General features: G+C 43.1%; 1 protein-coding gene across 1 annotated transcript in view; it reads right to left on the reverse strand.

The window, feature by feature from the left end:
• Positions 1-3,026: 3,026 nt before the first annotated feature.
• Positions 3,027-16,568, reverse strand: part of LOC112246373 (heparan sulfate glucosamine 3-O-sulfotransferase 3B1) — a 43,899-nt gene continuing 30,357 nt past the window's right edge. Inside the window, exon 2 of the mRNA XM_024414673.2 lies at positions 3,027-6,613. Within this exon, the coding sequence (XP_024270441.1) occupies positions 5,995-6,613 (619 nt within the window). The 3' untranslated portion in view covers positions 3,027-5,994. The remainder of the gene's footprint in view (positions 6,614-16,568) is intronic.

The raw sequence follows: 16,568 nt of genomic DNA on the forward strand, positions 1-16,568 counted from the left end.
CAATGAGGTCGCTCTTGCTGCTGGTGAGTCTCTGATCCACCTCTACGCAGACGACACCATTCTGTATACTTCCGGCCCTTTTTTGGACACTGTGTTAACAACCCTCCAGGCAAGCTTCAATGCCATACAACTCTCCTTCCGTGGCCTCCAATTGCTCTTAAATACAAGTAAAACTAAATGCATGCTCTTCAACCGATCGCTACCTGCACCCGCCTGTCCAACATCACTACTCTGGACGGCTCTGACTTAGAATACGTGGACAACTACAAATACTTAGGTGTCTGGTTAGACTGTAAACTCTCCTTCCAGACCCATATCAAACATCTCCAATCCAAAGTTAAATCTAGAATTGGCTTCCTATTTCGCAACAAAGCATCCTTCACTCATGCTGCCAAACATACCCTTGTAAAACTGACCATCCTACCAATCCTCGACTTTGGCGATGTAATTTACAAAATAGCCTCCAATACCCTACTCAACAAATTGGTTGCAGTCTATCACAGTGCAATCCGTTTTGTCACCAAAGCCCCATATACTACCCACCATTGCGACCTGTACGCTCTCGTTGGCTGGCCCTCGCTTCATACTCGTCGCCAAACCCACTGGCTCTATGTCATCTACAAGACCCTGCTAGGTAAAGTCCCCCCTTATCTCAGCTCGCTGGTCACCATAGCATCTCCCACCTGTAGCACACGCTCCAGCAGGTATATCACTCTAGTCACCCCCAAAACTCTTTCTTTGGCCGCCTCTCCTTCCAGTTCTCTGCTGCCAATGACTGGAACGAACTATAAAAATCTCTGAAACTGGAAACACTTATCTCCCTCACTAGCTTTAAGCACCAACTGTCAGAGCAGCTCACAGATTACTGCACCTGTACATAGCACACCTATAATTTAGCCAAAACAACTACCTCTTTCCCAACTGTATTTAATTAATTAATGTATTTCGCTCCTTTCCACCCCATTATTTTTATTTCTACTTTGCACATTCTTCCATTGCAAAACTACCATTCCAGTGTTTTACTTGCTATATCGTATTTACTTTGCCACCATGGCCTTTTTTGCCTTTACCTCCCTTCTCACCTCATTTGCTCACATTGTATATAGACTTGTTTATACTGTATTATTGACTGTATGTTTGTTTTACTCCATGTGTAACTATGTGTCGTTGTATCTGTCGAACTGCTTTGCTTTATCTTGGCCAGGTCGCAATTGTAAATGAGATCTTGTTCTCAACTTGCCTACCTGGTTAAATAAAGGTAAAATAAATAAAATAAATAAACATTGACGGGACAGTAGTGGAGAGGGTAGAAAGTTTTAAGTTCCTTGGCGTGCACATCACGGACAAACTGAAATAGTCCAACCACACAGACAGCGTGGTGAAGAAGGCGCAGCAGCTCCTCTTCAATCTCAGGAGACTGAAGAAATTAAGCTTGTCACCAAAAACACTCACAAACTTTTACAGATGCACAATCAGCAGCATCCTGTCTGGCTGTATCACCACCTAGTACGGCAACTGCTCTGCCCATAACCGTAAGGCTCTCCAGAGGTTAGTGAGGTCTGCACAACGCATCACCGGGGGCAAACTGCCTGCCCTCCAGGACACCTACACCACCCGATGTCACAGGAAGGCCAAAAAGATCATCAAGGACATCAACCACCCGAGCCACTGCCTGTTCACCCCACTATCATCCAGAAGGCGAGGTCAGTACAGGTGCATCAAAGCAGGGACTGAGAGACTGAAAAACAGCTTCTATCTCAAGGCCATCAGACTGTTAAACAGCCATCACTAACATTGAGTGGCTGCTGCCAACATACTGACTAAACTCCAGCCACTGGAAAACATATGTAATAAATGTATCACTAGCCACTTTAAACAATGCCACTTCATATAATGTTTACATACACTACATTACTCATCTCATATGTATATACTGTGCTCTATACCATCTACTGCATCTTGCCATCTTGATGTAATGTATCACTAGCCACTTTAAACAATGCCACTTCATATAATGTTTACATACACTACATTACTCATCTCATATGTATATACTGTACTCGATACCATCCACTGCATCTTGCCTCTGCCGTTCTATACCATCACTCATTCATATATATTTTTAATGTACATATTCATTCCTTTACACTTGTGTGTATAAGGTAGTTGTTGTGAAATTATTAGCTTAGATTACTAGTTGGATATTACTGCATTTTCGGAACTAGAAGAACAAGCATTTCGCTACACTTGCATCAACATCTGTTAACCATGTGTAGGTGACAAATACAATTTGATTTGATTGGATTTTTGATTTGATTAACGGTCTGAGTGCACTAGGAACAACTATTTACTCTCTGAGTGCACTAGGAACAACTATTTACTGTCTGCGTGCACTAGGAACAACTATTTACTGTCTGAGTGCACTAGGAACAACTATTTACTGTCTGAGTGCGCTAGGAACAACTATTTACTGTCTGAGTGCACTAGGAACAACTATTTACTGTCTGAGTGCACTAGGAACAACTATTTACTGTCTGAGTGCACTAGGAACAACTATTTACTGTCTGCGTGCACTAGGAACAACTATTTACTGTCTGAGTGCACTAGGAACAACTATTTACTGTCTGAGTACAACTATTTAGGAACAACAATTTACTCTCTGAGTGCACTAGGAACAACTATTTACTGTCTGCGTGCACTAGGAACAACTATTTACTGTCTGAGTGCACTAGGAACAACTATTTACTGTCTGAGTGCGCTAGGAACAACTATTTACTGTCTGAGTGCACTAGGAACAACTATTTACTGTCTGAGAGTAACTAAATGTGTAAACAGCGATTTACTAGCTTACTTATTGGAATTGCTAGACAGCTAAACTAGCACTTTGTGCATGTCATGTGGAGAGAACGACAGATCATTACTTTATTATGTTCTTTTGATGTGCAAAGATTTCATATTCTACATTTCATATTCTTTTCATATTTTCACATTTACATTCAAAAGATGATCTTATAAAGTTAGACACATTTTTGGTAAAATATATACTTTATTTATTCATACAAAGAAATAGTTTGAATGTTCAGCATTTCATTATTTAAAAACATTTCTTCCATTTTGCTCTTTCACTGTGTCAAATTCCTTTGATGTACAAGATGCCACAAAATACTTGATGTCCATGTTCCTTTTCATTTTTAAACACACCGAATCTGCTAAACCTCTAAATATGAATCACATTATACACAGACGGGGTGTGAAAGACAAACAACCCTAGCATTATATTTTGTAGATCTCTAAAAGGGTTGAATAAAACTCAACCAGAACGGATACAGCAGCGTGGATCGTGACCATGAGTGCAAGCTTTTGAGATAGCGTTTCCTTTCGGACCGATCCTATTTCCTATAAAGTGCACTACTTTTCACCAGAGCCCTGTAGGCCTTGGTCAAAAGTAGTGCACTAAATAAGGAATAGAGTGCCATTTAGGATGCACACCTACTCTCTTAGTAACATGAATAACACCATAATTCCAATGCATTAGTGGGACTGTAAATGTAACAGAGGGCAACAGCCCCAGACTCCTTTACTCCAACCGTTACAGGGAGAAAGATTGACATTACTCAGATTCAGAATTTCCTGCTCTATACAAAGGCCATTTTAAATGTTTTCAACAAACATTGCACTATAAGGAGAGAAGGGGAGGTTGAGGCGTTGTCCATATAGGCATGATCATTGAAAACAGGTGTAAATTCCTTGGTGGTAAAAGCCACTATGTGAATAAGGGACCAGTAAAATGCTGGGACAACCCATCATCTCCACTAATACCATCCACTGGTTTGAGATTTTTAAAAATCTACCTTCATAACTGGTTCCACACTGTTGAAATGAGATGGAGGTTGGGTATTTGAATTAGACTGTTTAGCAACATTTTCTTAAAACTTGAAAAAAGTACCATACTGTCACTTCTTTTTTTGATATACTTTTAAATTGCCAATAGTCAGTAACAGACACTTTCAACTTTGCATTTGATTGGAGGGAATTTAATATGTAGTTTGTAGGGGAAAGAATGTGCATATTCACTCTGGGTCCCTCCACACTCAGCCGTTTTAGGCTTACCACCCAAATGGTCTCCTATTCACTATGGGCCCTGGTCACAAGTAGTACACTGTAGGGAATAGGGTGCATATTCAGCAGTTTTACAATCCAAAGAGGATAGGATGGCTTTGAAGTAGCCCCTACCTGCGAGAGTATGGGCCAGCATAAACTGCATAGACTGTTTCTCATATGAAGAACGTTTTCATATCATCAGACATCCTACCTCAACTCATGCCAAACATTCTCACTGCACCATGAAGACAATGGGTGTCCCAAATGCCACCCTATTATAAAATGTCCCAAATGCCACCCCTTTATATTTCACTACTTTTGACCAGGGGTCACAAGGCTCTGGTCTAAAGTAGTGCAATATATAGGGTAGTGTGCCATATGGGATGCATTCAAGGACTATACTACAGTCCTCCCCTGATCCAGTGTGTCCTCCCCTCTCAGTCTCTTCAACAAATCAAATGTCCCTCAGAGCAAATTTGATTGTGTATGACCTTTGAACCCTGGCTCTGAGCCAACAGTGTCTTGTAATGGGAGCAAGAGTATAGCGGAGAGGAGGCCTGAATCAATGGGCCTCAGTAAAGTTATTCCATTAGCATCATGTCAATATGGAGCCATATCAATGTGATGCAGTCAGAAATAGGATTTAGACCTTTGGTGGATGGGCCATTCATTAGAACAGGCTATAGGAGCACTAGAAGAGGAAGGCCACGCATTAAGCATGGCTGACACAATGAGCAGCAGTTAGGCATATTGATCCACCTGTTATTAAATGAAATGGACATGCGATTAGCTGGTTGGGCCAATGACAGGGCAGGAGATCAGCTGGTTAGGCCAATGACAGGGCAGGAGATCAGCTGGTTAGGCCAATGGGACGGTAGGATAATGGGTTGTGGATGGTGGTAACCGGTAATAACTGAATAATAAATGTTAGTTATACACAGTGTTTGAATGGATGGAACAGAAACCGATAGGAGTAATGTGGGGGTGAGGGTTTGATGATGGCTATTGAGGACAGGTCTGATGATGGCTATTGAGGATGGGTCTGATGATGGCTATTGAGGAAGGGTTTGATGAAGGCTATTGAGGAAGGGTTTGATGAAGGCTATTGAGGACGGGTCTGATGATGGCTATTGAGGAAGGGTTTGATGAAGGCTATTGAGGAAGGGTTTGATGATGGCTATTGAGGAAGGGTCTGATGATGGCTATTGAGGGAGGGTCCGATGATGGCTATTGAGGATGGGTCTGATGATGGCTATTGAGGAAGGGTCTGATGATGGCTATTGAGGATGGGTCTGATGATGGCTATTGAGGAAGGGTCTGATGATGGCTATTGAGGATGGGTCTGATGATGCTATTGAGGAAGGGTTTGATGAAGGCTATTGAGGATGGGTCTGATGATGGCTATTGAGGAAGGGTTTGATGATGGCTATTGAATATGAATGTTTAAATCAGAATGCACATGAATGGAGTATGTATTACTGTTCTGTCAACACTCTATACCCATAAAATGGGGCCTTAATCAATATCCCTCTATTCTTACTTAAAGTATACTGTTGACATTAGGGACCATTTTAACTCTACTGAGTTGACATGAGGGACCATTAAGTGAAGAGTAAAGAAAAAAAACATGAAAGGTGGAATGTAAAAAATATAAGTGTGGGCCAGATATTATGCATGTACATATATGGTTAGGCAGCTTAGTGAATTAAGTTCTTAGAAATAAAAAATAAATTATTATAAAATAGATTTCTGTACATCTTACACACACACACATACATGTACATATATATATATATATATATATGTATATAGCAACATCTCCCATGTCTTATTTGCCATTCATTGAATTACAGAAAAGAAAAGAAACAATGTGTTCTCCCAAATTCACATCCATCAATCCCAACCAAAGTTATGTCCCGTCATCTGGTAGAACTTCATGTTGAAAGGCCTGTAGAAGTCCCGTAGCCTCTGCACCACCTCTGGGTGGATGTTGGGGTGGGTCCGCCCTTTGGTTTTGCCCAGGCAGTGGGGCTTGCTGCTGCCCTCAGCCTTCTTGAGGCAGGGGAAGCCCTTGGTCTGGTTGAAGTAGAAGTGTTTGTCTGTGATGATCCTCTTGAGTCCCAGGAAGTCCTGCACCCTGCCCAGCTCTCCGGCCGGGTCGCTGATCAGACGCTCCCCGCTCACGAACAGAATCTGGCCCATGGGGAAGTACTGTAGCCAGTTGTCCAGGTGCTTGGCATAGATGCCGATCTGGATGGCGCTCCAGGACGTGTCGATGAGCCCCGTAGTCCTGTTTTTGAAGGCCAGGCTCTCGAAGGTGGGAATGTCTGGGTTCTTGGACAGTGTCTGTGTGTAGTCAGAGATAGCCCTGGTAATGGGGTCCCTCACCACCACGATCAGCTTGGTGTCCCGGGACATGGCGGAGATCCGGGCCGGGGCTTCTCTAGTCACAAAGTAGCTGGGGGTCTTCTCCATGGTGATTTGGCCCTCCAGGGTCTTGGGCATCAGCTCCCTGAGGAGAAGGAGGACAGGGTTAAAAGAAAATCTATGACTCATGACTATTACAACTATGAAATATTACATTTTAAAGCAATCAGAGAGAGAGAGAGAGAGAGAGAGAGAGAGAGAGAGAGAGAGAGGATAATCTTGCATATAGTCATCAACCAGAAGGAGAGCAGTGTTCTACAATCAATGAGCCAGTCAGTCAGAGAAGGTCACTTCTTACCTGGGCAATAGCAAACAGAGAAGTGCCCAGTCTCATCCCTCTGTCTCTCTATCTGTCTGGCTGTGCCAACTACCCTAATGGTCCAGTGAGGCTGGGCTAAGTCTAAATCCACCCTGCCTCTTCAAACCATTAACCACGTAGGCAGCAAAGCTTAATCTGCCTTTCACTGACTCAGCTAGAGCCCTCTATTGCATGCCCATGGTGGAGTGCTGCTTCAACAACAAGCTCTGGAGCTGTCTGAAAGGAGATTTGACTTGTTTCAGACCAGCCACTGTTTCTAACGGGCCAGCCAGGGTGGCTGTGATAGGGGGAGTGAGACAGACATCTCAAATCTATAAAGTAAAACCTATATGAACAACACATTTTGAATGCAAAGTGAATGTGCTCTCCACTGTGATTTCCTGTTTCAAAAATGGTAGCCAATCATAGAGAGTGGATTATGGTGAGACAATAAGAGGGGCTTTGATGGACACCGGGACACGGATCCCATTTCCAGCACTGGTGGAGAACCCCTGGAGCCTCTGTCAGAAAACCCTGTATTTCTCTGATTTCTACACGTAATCATGTGTTTCTGATACCGCTAGCTGGAGGTGAGGTGGTCCTGCTATAAACCGGAGATTACAGGAACTAGTACTCATGCTTATACATGCTCATTAACACACACACACACACACACACACACACACACACACACACACACACACACACACACACACACACACACACACACACACACACACACACTTGATACAACCCTGCAGGACACACAGCCTTGATACAACCCTGCAGGACACAGCCTTGATACAACCCTGCAGGACACACAGCCTTGATACAACCCTGCAGGACACACAGCCTTGGTACAACCCAGATGGACACACATCCTTGATTACAACCCTGCAGGACACACAACCTTGATACAACCCTGCAGGACACATACGCATAAATGCACACTAGAAGCATGATATTATCTTGTTTGAACCCCAATCAAGTGCAGCAGTGTGCAGTGATACAAGAAGAAACACCAATGGAAATATAACCCAGAATTATCTGTTTATTTATTCCCCCCTCCCCCCTATTTACTGTTCATGTCTGGTTGTTGGTGGTTTTTGTCATTGTTTTGTTTTTGTCTTTTTCATTTGCATTGGCAATATAAACACGTTTCGCATGCCATTGGAGCCCTTCGAATTGAATTCATATAACCCATGCAGGCAGGCTGTAGGGGGCATACACTCACAGAGATAAGGGTTCCTGTTAGCCTATTGTCGCCTGAGTATTTATTTTAGTTTTTTTTATATCACTTTTATTGGATTGCAATTGCTGTGTCAGATTTCAAAAAAACTTTACGGAAGAAGCATAATCTGGGAACGGAGCTCAGAACCCAAAACAGCCAGAGGAATATCCGCCATTTTGGAGTCAACAAAGTTAGAAACAACACCATAAATATTCACTTACCTTTGATGATCTTCATCAGAAGGTACTCCCAGGAATTCCAGTTCGACAATAAATGACTGATTTGTTCCATAAATTTCCATAATTTATGTCCAAATAGCCACTTGTTGTTAGCGTGTTCAGCCCAGTAATCCATCTTCATGAGGCACAGGCACTTCATCCAGACAAAAACTCGAAAAGTTCCGTTACAGTCCTTTAGAAACATGTCAAACAATCTATGGAATCAATCTTTAGGATGTTTTTAACATGAAACATCCATAATGTTCCAACCGGAGAATTTGTTTGTCTTCGGAAAAGCACTGGAACGAGAGGTAACTCTGTCGGGAGTGAGGGTCATGAGACCAAGGCACTCTGCCAGACCACTGACTCAAAGAGGTCTCATGAGCCTCTCCTTTATAGTAGAATCCTCATTCAAGTTTCTAAAGACGGTTGACATCTATTGGAAGCCGTAGGAAGTGCTTTATCCATATCTCAATGTGTATTCGGTAGGGCAAGCTTTGAAAAGCTACAGACCTCAGATGTCCCTCTTCCTGGTTGGATTTTTCTCATGCCTGTCATATGAGTTCTGTTATACTCACAGACATCATTCAAACTGTTTTAGAAACGTCAGAGTGTTTTCTATCCAATACTACTAATAATATGCATATATGAGCATCTGGGTCAGAGCAGGAGGCAGTTCACTCTGGGCACGCTATTCATCCAAAAGTGAAAATGCTGCCCCCTATCCCAAAAAGGTTAAGGAGAAGTCTATCTTTAATTTTGTGAACAACACTTGTATCTTTTATCAATGTTTATTATGAGTATTCCTGCAAAATCACCGGATGTTTTGGAATCAAAACATTACTGCACGTAAGGCGCCAATGAAAACTGAGATTTTTGGATATAAATATGCACATTATTGAACAAAACATAGATGTATTGTGTAAAATGATGTCCTATGAGTGTCATCTGATGAAGATCATCAAAGGTTAGTGATTCATTTTATCTATATTTCTGCTTTTTGTGACTCCTATCTTTGGCTGGAAAAATGGCTGTGTGTTTTTTCGACGTGGCTATGACGTAACATAATCATATGTTGTGCTTTCGATGTAAAGCTTTCTTTTTTTTATCGGACACGATGGGTAGATTAACAAGATGTTTATCTTTCATTTGCTGTATTGTGTGAAAGTGTGAAATGTGAATTTTGCGCGCTGCCTTTTCAGCAGAATGTTGTTGAGGGGTGCTTCACTCAGTTGATCTACATGTGTGTTTGTGTGCGGAGCAGGATTTTTGGAGCATTGGACAATTTTTGTTAACATGATATCCCCACCAGTCCCACTCCCATTCACAAGGGGGCAACGTTTTCTTGTAATGTCTTTTCATTTGGCAAAATCAAGGAAGAGTTGCTTTTCCTTGCTAGAAGGATCTAGCTGGCAGCCTTGCTAGCCTGGCTAAAAACATAGAAAGCTCGCTAGCCTTTTTAGTTTCCCACATTCAGTCCATGTGAAATAATCATCGGACGTGCTACCTGTCCCAGACCTGCTGTTTTCAACTCTCTAGAGACAGCAGGAGTGGTAGAAATACTCTGAATGATCGGCTGTGAAAAGCCAACTATATTTACTCCTGAGGTGCTGGCCTGTTGCACCCTCGATAACCACTGTGATTATTATTATTTTACCCTGCTGGTCATCTATGAACATTTGAACATATTGGCTATATTCTGTTATAATCTCCACCTGGCACAGCCAGAAGAGGACTGGCCACCCCTCAAAGCCTGGTTCCTCTCTAGGTTTCTTCTAGGTTCTGGCCTTTCTAGCCACCGTGCTTCTACAAATGCATTGCTTGCTGTTTGGGGTTTTAGGCTGGGTTTCTGTACAGCACTTTGAGATATCAGCTGATGTAAGAAGGGCTTTATAAATACATTTGATTTGATATTCATTCCCATATCAGCTAAACATAGAACATCGTGTTTTGGTCATGGAGAAAAAAACAAATGGCTATCTAGCTGGCTACATCAGGTTCTAATTCATGGACATGTACTTCTGGTTAAGACTACTGCACCTCATGGCTAATTCATGGAAATGTACCTCTGGCTAAGACTGCTGCACCTCATGGCTAATTCATGGACATTTACTTATGGCTAGGACTACTGCATCTTATGGCTAATTCATGGACATGTACCTCTAGCTAAGACTACTGCACCTCATGGCTAAAACTACTGTACCCCATTGCAAAAACAACTGCACCTCAAGGCTAAAACTACTACACATCATGACTAAAACTACTGCACCTCATGGCTAAATCTACTGCACCCCATGGCTAAAACAACTGCACCTCAAGGCTAAAACTACTGCACCTCATTGTGAAAACTACTACATCTAATTGCAAAAACAACTGCACCTATTTGCTACAACTACTGCACCTCATTGCTAAAACTACTATACCTCATTGCTAAAATTACTGCACCTCGTGGCTAATTCATGGGCATGTACTTCTGGCTAAAGGTACTGCAGCCCATTGCTAAAACTACTGCACCTCATGGCTAAAACTACTGCACCTCTACTGCAAACTACTGCACCTCATGGACATGAACTACTGGCTGGTCCCTTCAATGGACTACTAGACATGGTGTGTAGTGGAAATTCCCTTTCTGAGAGAGACAGTGCAAGTGACAGAGGAGAGAGAGGGGGGTGTTGGAGAGACAGAGCAAAAGAGAGACCTCCTGCCAAATGTATGACCATATTAAAGGCACATATTTCCCTCAGATTACACAGACCCACAAAGAATTTGAAAACAAATCAAATTTTGATAAACTCCCATATCTATTGGGTGAACTACCACAGCGTGCCATCACAGCAGCAAGATGTGTGACCTGTTGCCACAAGACAAGGGCAACCAGTGAATAACAAACAGTATTGTAAATACAACCTATATTTATGTTTATTTATTTTCAATTTTGTACTTCAACAATTTGCATATCATTACAAAACTGTATGTAGATATAATGTGATATTTGCAATGTCTTTATTCTTTTGGAACTTCTGTGAGTGTAATGTTTACTGTTAATTTGATTGTTTATTTCACTTTTGTTTATTATCTACTTCACTTGCTTTGGCAATGTAAACATATGTTTCCCATGTCAATATAACCCTTGAATTGAAATTGAATTGAGAGAGGGGGTGTTAGAGAGGGGGGGTGATCAAAGAAAAGAGACAAAGCCCAGGGGGGTGTGAGGTAACTAGGCAGATGTGTAGTAGTTTCAACAGAGTATTTCAAGAGCCGGCCATTGATCTAATTCTGATTATAAACTGGGTGGTTCGAGCCTTGAATGCTGATTGGCTGACAGCCGTGTTATATCAGACCATATACCATGGGTATGACAAAACATTTATTTTTACTGATCTAATTACATTGGTAACCAGTTTATAATAGCAGTAAGACACCTCAGGGGTTTGTGGTATATGGCCAATATACCACGGCTAAGGGATGTATCCAGGCACTCTGCATTTCGTAGTGCTTAAGAACAGCTCTTAGCCATGGTATATTGGCCATGTACCACACCCCCTTTGGCCTTATTGCTTAATCATATGAGATTGATTGCTGACATATCAGAAGAGAAGTGAGAAGATGGAAGAGAACCAAGGCTCCTTCCAAAAGCTAATGAACTGCCTATTGAAATCAAAAGAGATAGGGATGCACTGAATCTCTCTCTGCAAGAGCATGACAGATCTCCCTTTAGTAAGCAGAACCATTAATAGATAGAGAAGAGAGAAGTAAAGGCTAGACTGATTATATATATACACACACACAGGTGAGCCCTTACACATACGCACACGCGCACGCACGCACACACACTCCATTCCACTGTTTCTTCAAGAGCGTTGATCCCACTTAAAGTGTTTATACAGCCTTCTAGAATGTCTTCAAGGAATACAAACCAAAGTCAGCCTTCAAATACAAAGCATTAGTCACTAATTCTCTGTAGAAATGATGGTGATACAGCCGGAAACGTTTTTGTCTTATGTAGTGCTAACATGCTGCATGAAGTGCCTAGAACCAAAACAACTCAGAACAACAGCTCTCATTCTAATGACAATGGGACCTGGCGATATGAAGGGATAGGAAGAGATAGATAGGGATTGGGAGGGATAAGGAAGAGATAGGGAAGGATAGGAAGGGATAGGGAAGGATAGGAAGGGATAGGGAGGGATATGGGAGGGACATGGGAAGGATAGGGAGGGAAATGGGAGGGATAGGGAGGGATTCTCCTGATTCCTGCTTACAAGCAAAAATTAAAGCAGGAAGCACCAGTGACTAGATCAATAAAAAAGTGGTCAGATGAAGCAGATGCTAAGCTACAGGAATGTTTTGCTAGCATAGACTGGAAGATGTTCCGGGATTCCTCTGATGGCATTGAGTACACAACATCAGTCATTGCCTTCATTAAAAGTGCATCGATGACATCGTCCACAGTGACCATACATACATACCCCAACCAGAAGCCATGGATTATAGGCAGCATCAGCACTGAGCTAAAGGCTAGAGCTGTGGCTTTCAAGGAGAGGGACTCTAACCCAGAAGCTTATTAGAAATCCAGCTATGCCCTCTGACAAACCATGAAACAGGCAAAGCGTTAATACAGGACTAAGATTGAATTGTACTACACAGGGTCTGATGCTCGTCGGATGTTGCAGGGCTTGCAAACCATTACAGACTACAAAAAGGAAGCACAGCCAAGAGCTGCACAGTGACATGAGCCTAGCAGATGAGCTAAACTACTTCTATGCTCGCTTCGAGGCAAACAACACTGACACATGCATGAGAGCACCAGCTGTTCCGGAAGACTGCGTGATCACGCTCTCCGCAGCCAATGTGAGTTAGACCTTTAAACAGGTCAACATTCACAAGGCCGCAGGGCCAGACGGATTACCAGGACGTGTACTGCAACCATGCGCTGACCAAATGGCAAGCGTTTTCACTGACATTTTCAATCTCTCCCTGTCCGAGTCTGTAATACCAACATGTTTTAAGAAGACCACCATAGTGCCTGTGCCCAAGAACACTAAGGTAACCTGCCTAAATGACTACCAACCCGCAGCACTCACGTCTGAAGCCATGAGATGCTTTGAAAGGCTGGTCATGGCTCACATCAACACCATTATCCCAGAAACCCCAGACCCACTCCAATTTACATACCGCCCCAACAGATCCAGAGATGATACAATCTCTATTTCATTCCACACTGCCCTTTCTCATCTGGACAAAAGGAACACTATGTGAGAATGTTATTCATATTGACTACAGCTCAGCGTTCAACACCATAGTGCCCTCAAAGCTCTTTAATAAGCTAAGGACCCTGAGACTAAACACCTCCCTCTGCAACTGGATCCTGGACTTCCTGACGGGCTGCCCCAAGGTGGTAAGGGTAGGCAACAACACATGCGTCACGCTGATGCTCAACACAGGGGCCCCTCGGGGGTGCTTGCTCAGTCCACTCCTGTACTCCCTGTTCACTCATGACTGCACGTCCAGGCACAACTCCAACAGCATCTATTTAAATTTTCAGATGAAAAAACAGTGGTAGGCCTGATCACCGACAACGACGAGACAGCCTATAGGGAGGAGGACAGAGACCTGACCATGTGGCGCCAGGATAACAACCTCTCCCTCAACGTGACCAAGACATTAGAGAAGATTGTGAACTACAAGAAAAAAAGAACCGAGCACGCCCCCATTCTCATCGACGGGGCTGCAGTTAAGCAGGTTGAGAGCTTCAAGTTCCTTGGTGTCCACATCACCAACAAACTAACATGGTTCAAGCACACCAAGACAGTCATGAAAAGGGCATGACAAAACCTATTCCCCCTCAGGATACTGAAAAGATTTTGCATGGGTCCTCAGATCCTCAAAAGGTTCTACAGCTGCTCCATCAAGAGCATCCTAATTGGTTGCATTACTGCCTGGTATGGCACCTTCTCGGCCTCCGACCGCAAGTAACTACAGAGGGTAGTGCGAAGCTTCCTGCCATCCAGGACCTATATACCAGGCAGTGTAAGAGGATGGCCCTAAAAATTATCAAAGACTCCAGCCACCCTAGTCGTAGATGGTTCTCTCTGCTAACGCACTGAAAGCGGTACCGGAGTGCCAAAACAATAGTCAATAGTCAATAGTCTCGCTATTGTTGTGTTCCTGCTGCTCTTAAATTACTTCTTACTTTTATCTCTTATTCTTGTCTGTATTTTTGCATTGTTGGTTAAGGGTTTGTAAGTAAGCATTTCACTGTAAGGTCTACATCTGTTGTTTTCGGCACATATGACTAATAAAATTAGATTAGATTTGATATGAAGAGATAGGGAGGGATATGAAGGGATAGTGAATGATAGGGAGGGGTATAGGAGGGATATGGGAGGGATAGGAATGGATAGGGAGAATAGGGAGAGATAGGGAGAGGTAGAATGGGAAGGCAGATTGACGTAGAATGTGCATGCTGATAGATTATGCTGATCTAGGGATTCGCTTGTGAATCAATTGTTGGAGGTTGAGATGGCTGGATGGATGGCGAAGGTAAAAGGAGGGTAGAGTTGGACAGAGAGAGTAGGAAGACAAGACCTGACAAATCCACCACAAGAAGAGAAGGCCCCTCAATAAAAACATCCCCCTCTGACTTGACCCACTCAACTCTGAGAAGAGTGGCAAAGAAGCAGAAAGGGAGGGAGTAGAATAGAAGAGAAGAGGAGGAGGGATATCAGTTCAGTGGGAAGAGTAGCTCTTGCGGGGAACAATGCCTATTATGCTCAATTTGATTTATGAGGTAGTTCTGTCAGCAAACCGGCAATTGTGTGACAACGAGCCCCTCTTTTTCCCTGCTTTCCTTTCGAAACGAGGGCATTGTCCTTTGGCGGCGGGGTGAACAGGGCAGTGGCCAGGCCATGGGGGCGGGGGCGGGGGTGGAGGGGCTGGGTTCCTATTGAGGACTGAGTGGAAGCACTTCTAGATCACTCTCAGCTTTGAGTGAGAGGAGCTTTTGGAGAGCTCTGGAGTGGAACGTGTGCCTAGAGGTTCCCCCTGGAACACTCGGCTGCCCCCTAGGTTCCATGAGCTCTAGGAAGTTTCCACTGTCTCTCTCTGCTCTGTCTCACATGGGAGAAATGTCTTTACACTAAACAACTAACATCTATCCATGCTTTAGTATGACATATTTTACCAAATTTACCAAATTGCACTATTATTTTTCTATTCTCTCTCTCTCTCGCTCTCTCAGATGAACACGAGAAGAGAGATGTAGATACAACGTCGTCTGGTAAAATACAAAGACTTGTCTTTCTTTTGCGGTATAAGACAGGCATCTTCAACCCCACTTGTTCCTTGACTGGGCACAAAGTTTGGAGAATGTCGTGAATTATAACTATTTAACCCCTGTTCTCGACAAACGCTGACAAATAAGTGTGGGCTCAAAGTAGTTAAGTATTCTATTGGTGCCTCTCTCTGTTCTGAATTTAGAAGAATCCTTCTGCATTGTTCCACTCTGAGGACACATTGAAGTTGTCTGTTTTCCTAAGCACCATCTATCACGGCATGGATGATGAAGGGTCCATTCAACAAAGGAAAGTATATTATATTTCACCGTTTTTTTGTAAGAACTCATTTGAACAAATTCAACAGCTTGAGGCCTCTATAGGGTGCTGAAAGAAAGGTACTACAGTCTGTTTGTAATGGCCCAGCTTGTCTGTCTGTGAAATGGGATTGAAATTAGTAGAAAGAGTTTATGTAACACACACATACAGTGGATGCCACTGACTGAGCAGACAGGCAGGCAAGCTCAACTATCCTGGATCACTGCATACATATTTTCAAAGCAGTGTTGAGACACAGACAGAAGCCAGATGTTTTGAAATATACCCCGATGAACCGGGAGTCTGACATTATATGTAAACGCAGAGCAAGGTTGCGGCTATAAATTCAAAATAATAAGAGGAGATAAGAGGTAAGGAGAGGACAGGAGAGGAGGAGATAAGAGGAGAGGATATAAGAGGACAGGAGAGGAGAGAAGGAGATAAGAGGAGAGGATAGGAGGGGAGTAGCTAAGTGGAGAGGAGAGGATGAGGACTTCAGAGGAGAGGAGGAGATATGAGGAGAGGAGGGGAGAGAAGAGGAGGAGAGAAGAGGACAGGAGATGAGAAGAAAGAAGACGAGTGGAGGAGAGGAGAGGAGAGGAGAGGAGATAAGAGGACAGGAAAGGTAAGAAAATAAGAGGAGATGAGAGGAGGGGAGGAGATAAGAGAAGAGGAGCAAAGAGGAGATAAGAGGAGAGGAT

This window comes from Oncorhynchus tshawytscha, linkage group LG01 (assembly GCF_018296145.1).
Source record: "Oncorhynchus tshawytscha isolate Ot180627B linkage group LG01, Otsh_v2.0, whole genome shotgun sequence".
Taxonomy (NCBI): domain Eukaryota; kingdom Metazoa; phylum Chordata; class Actinopteri; order Salmoniformes; family Salmonidae; genus Oncorhynchus; species Oncorhynchus tshawytscha.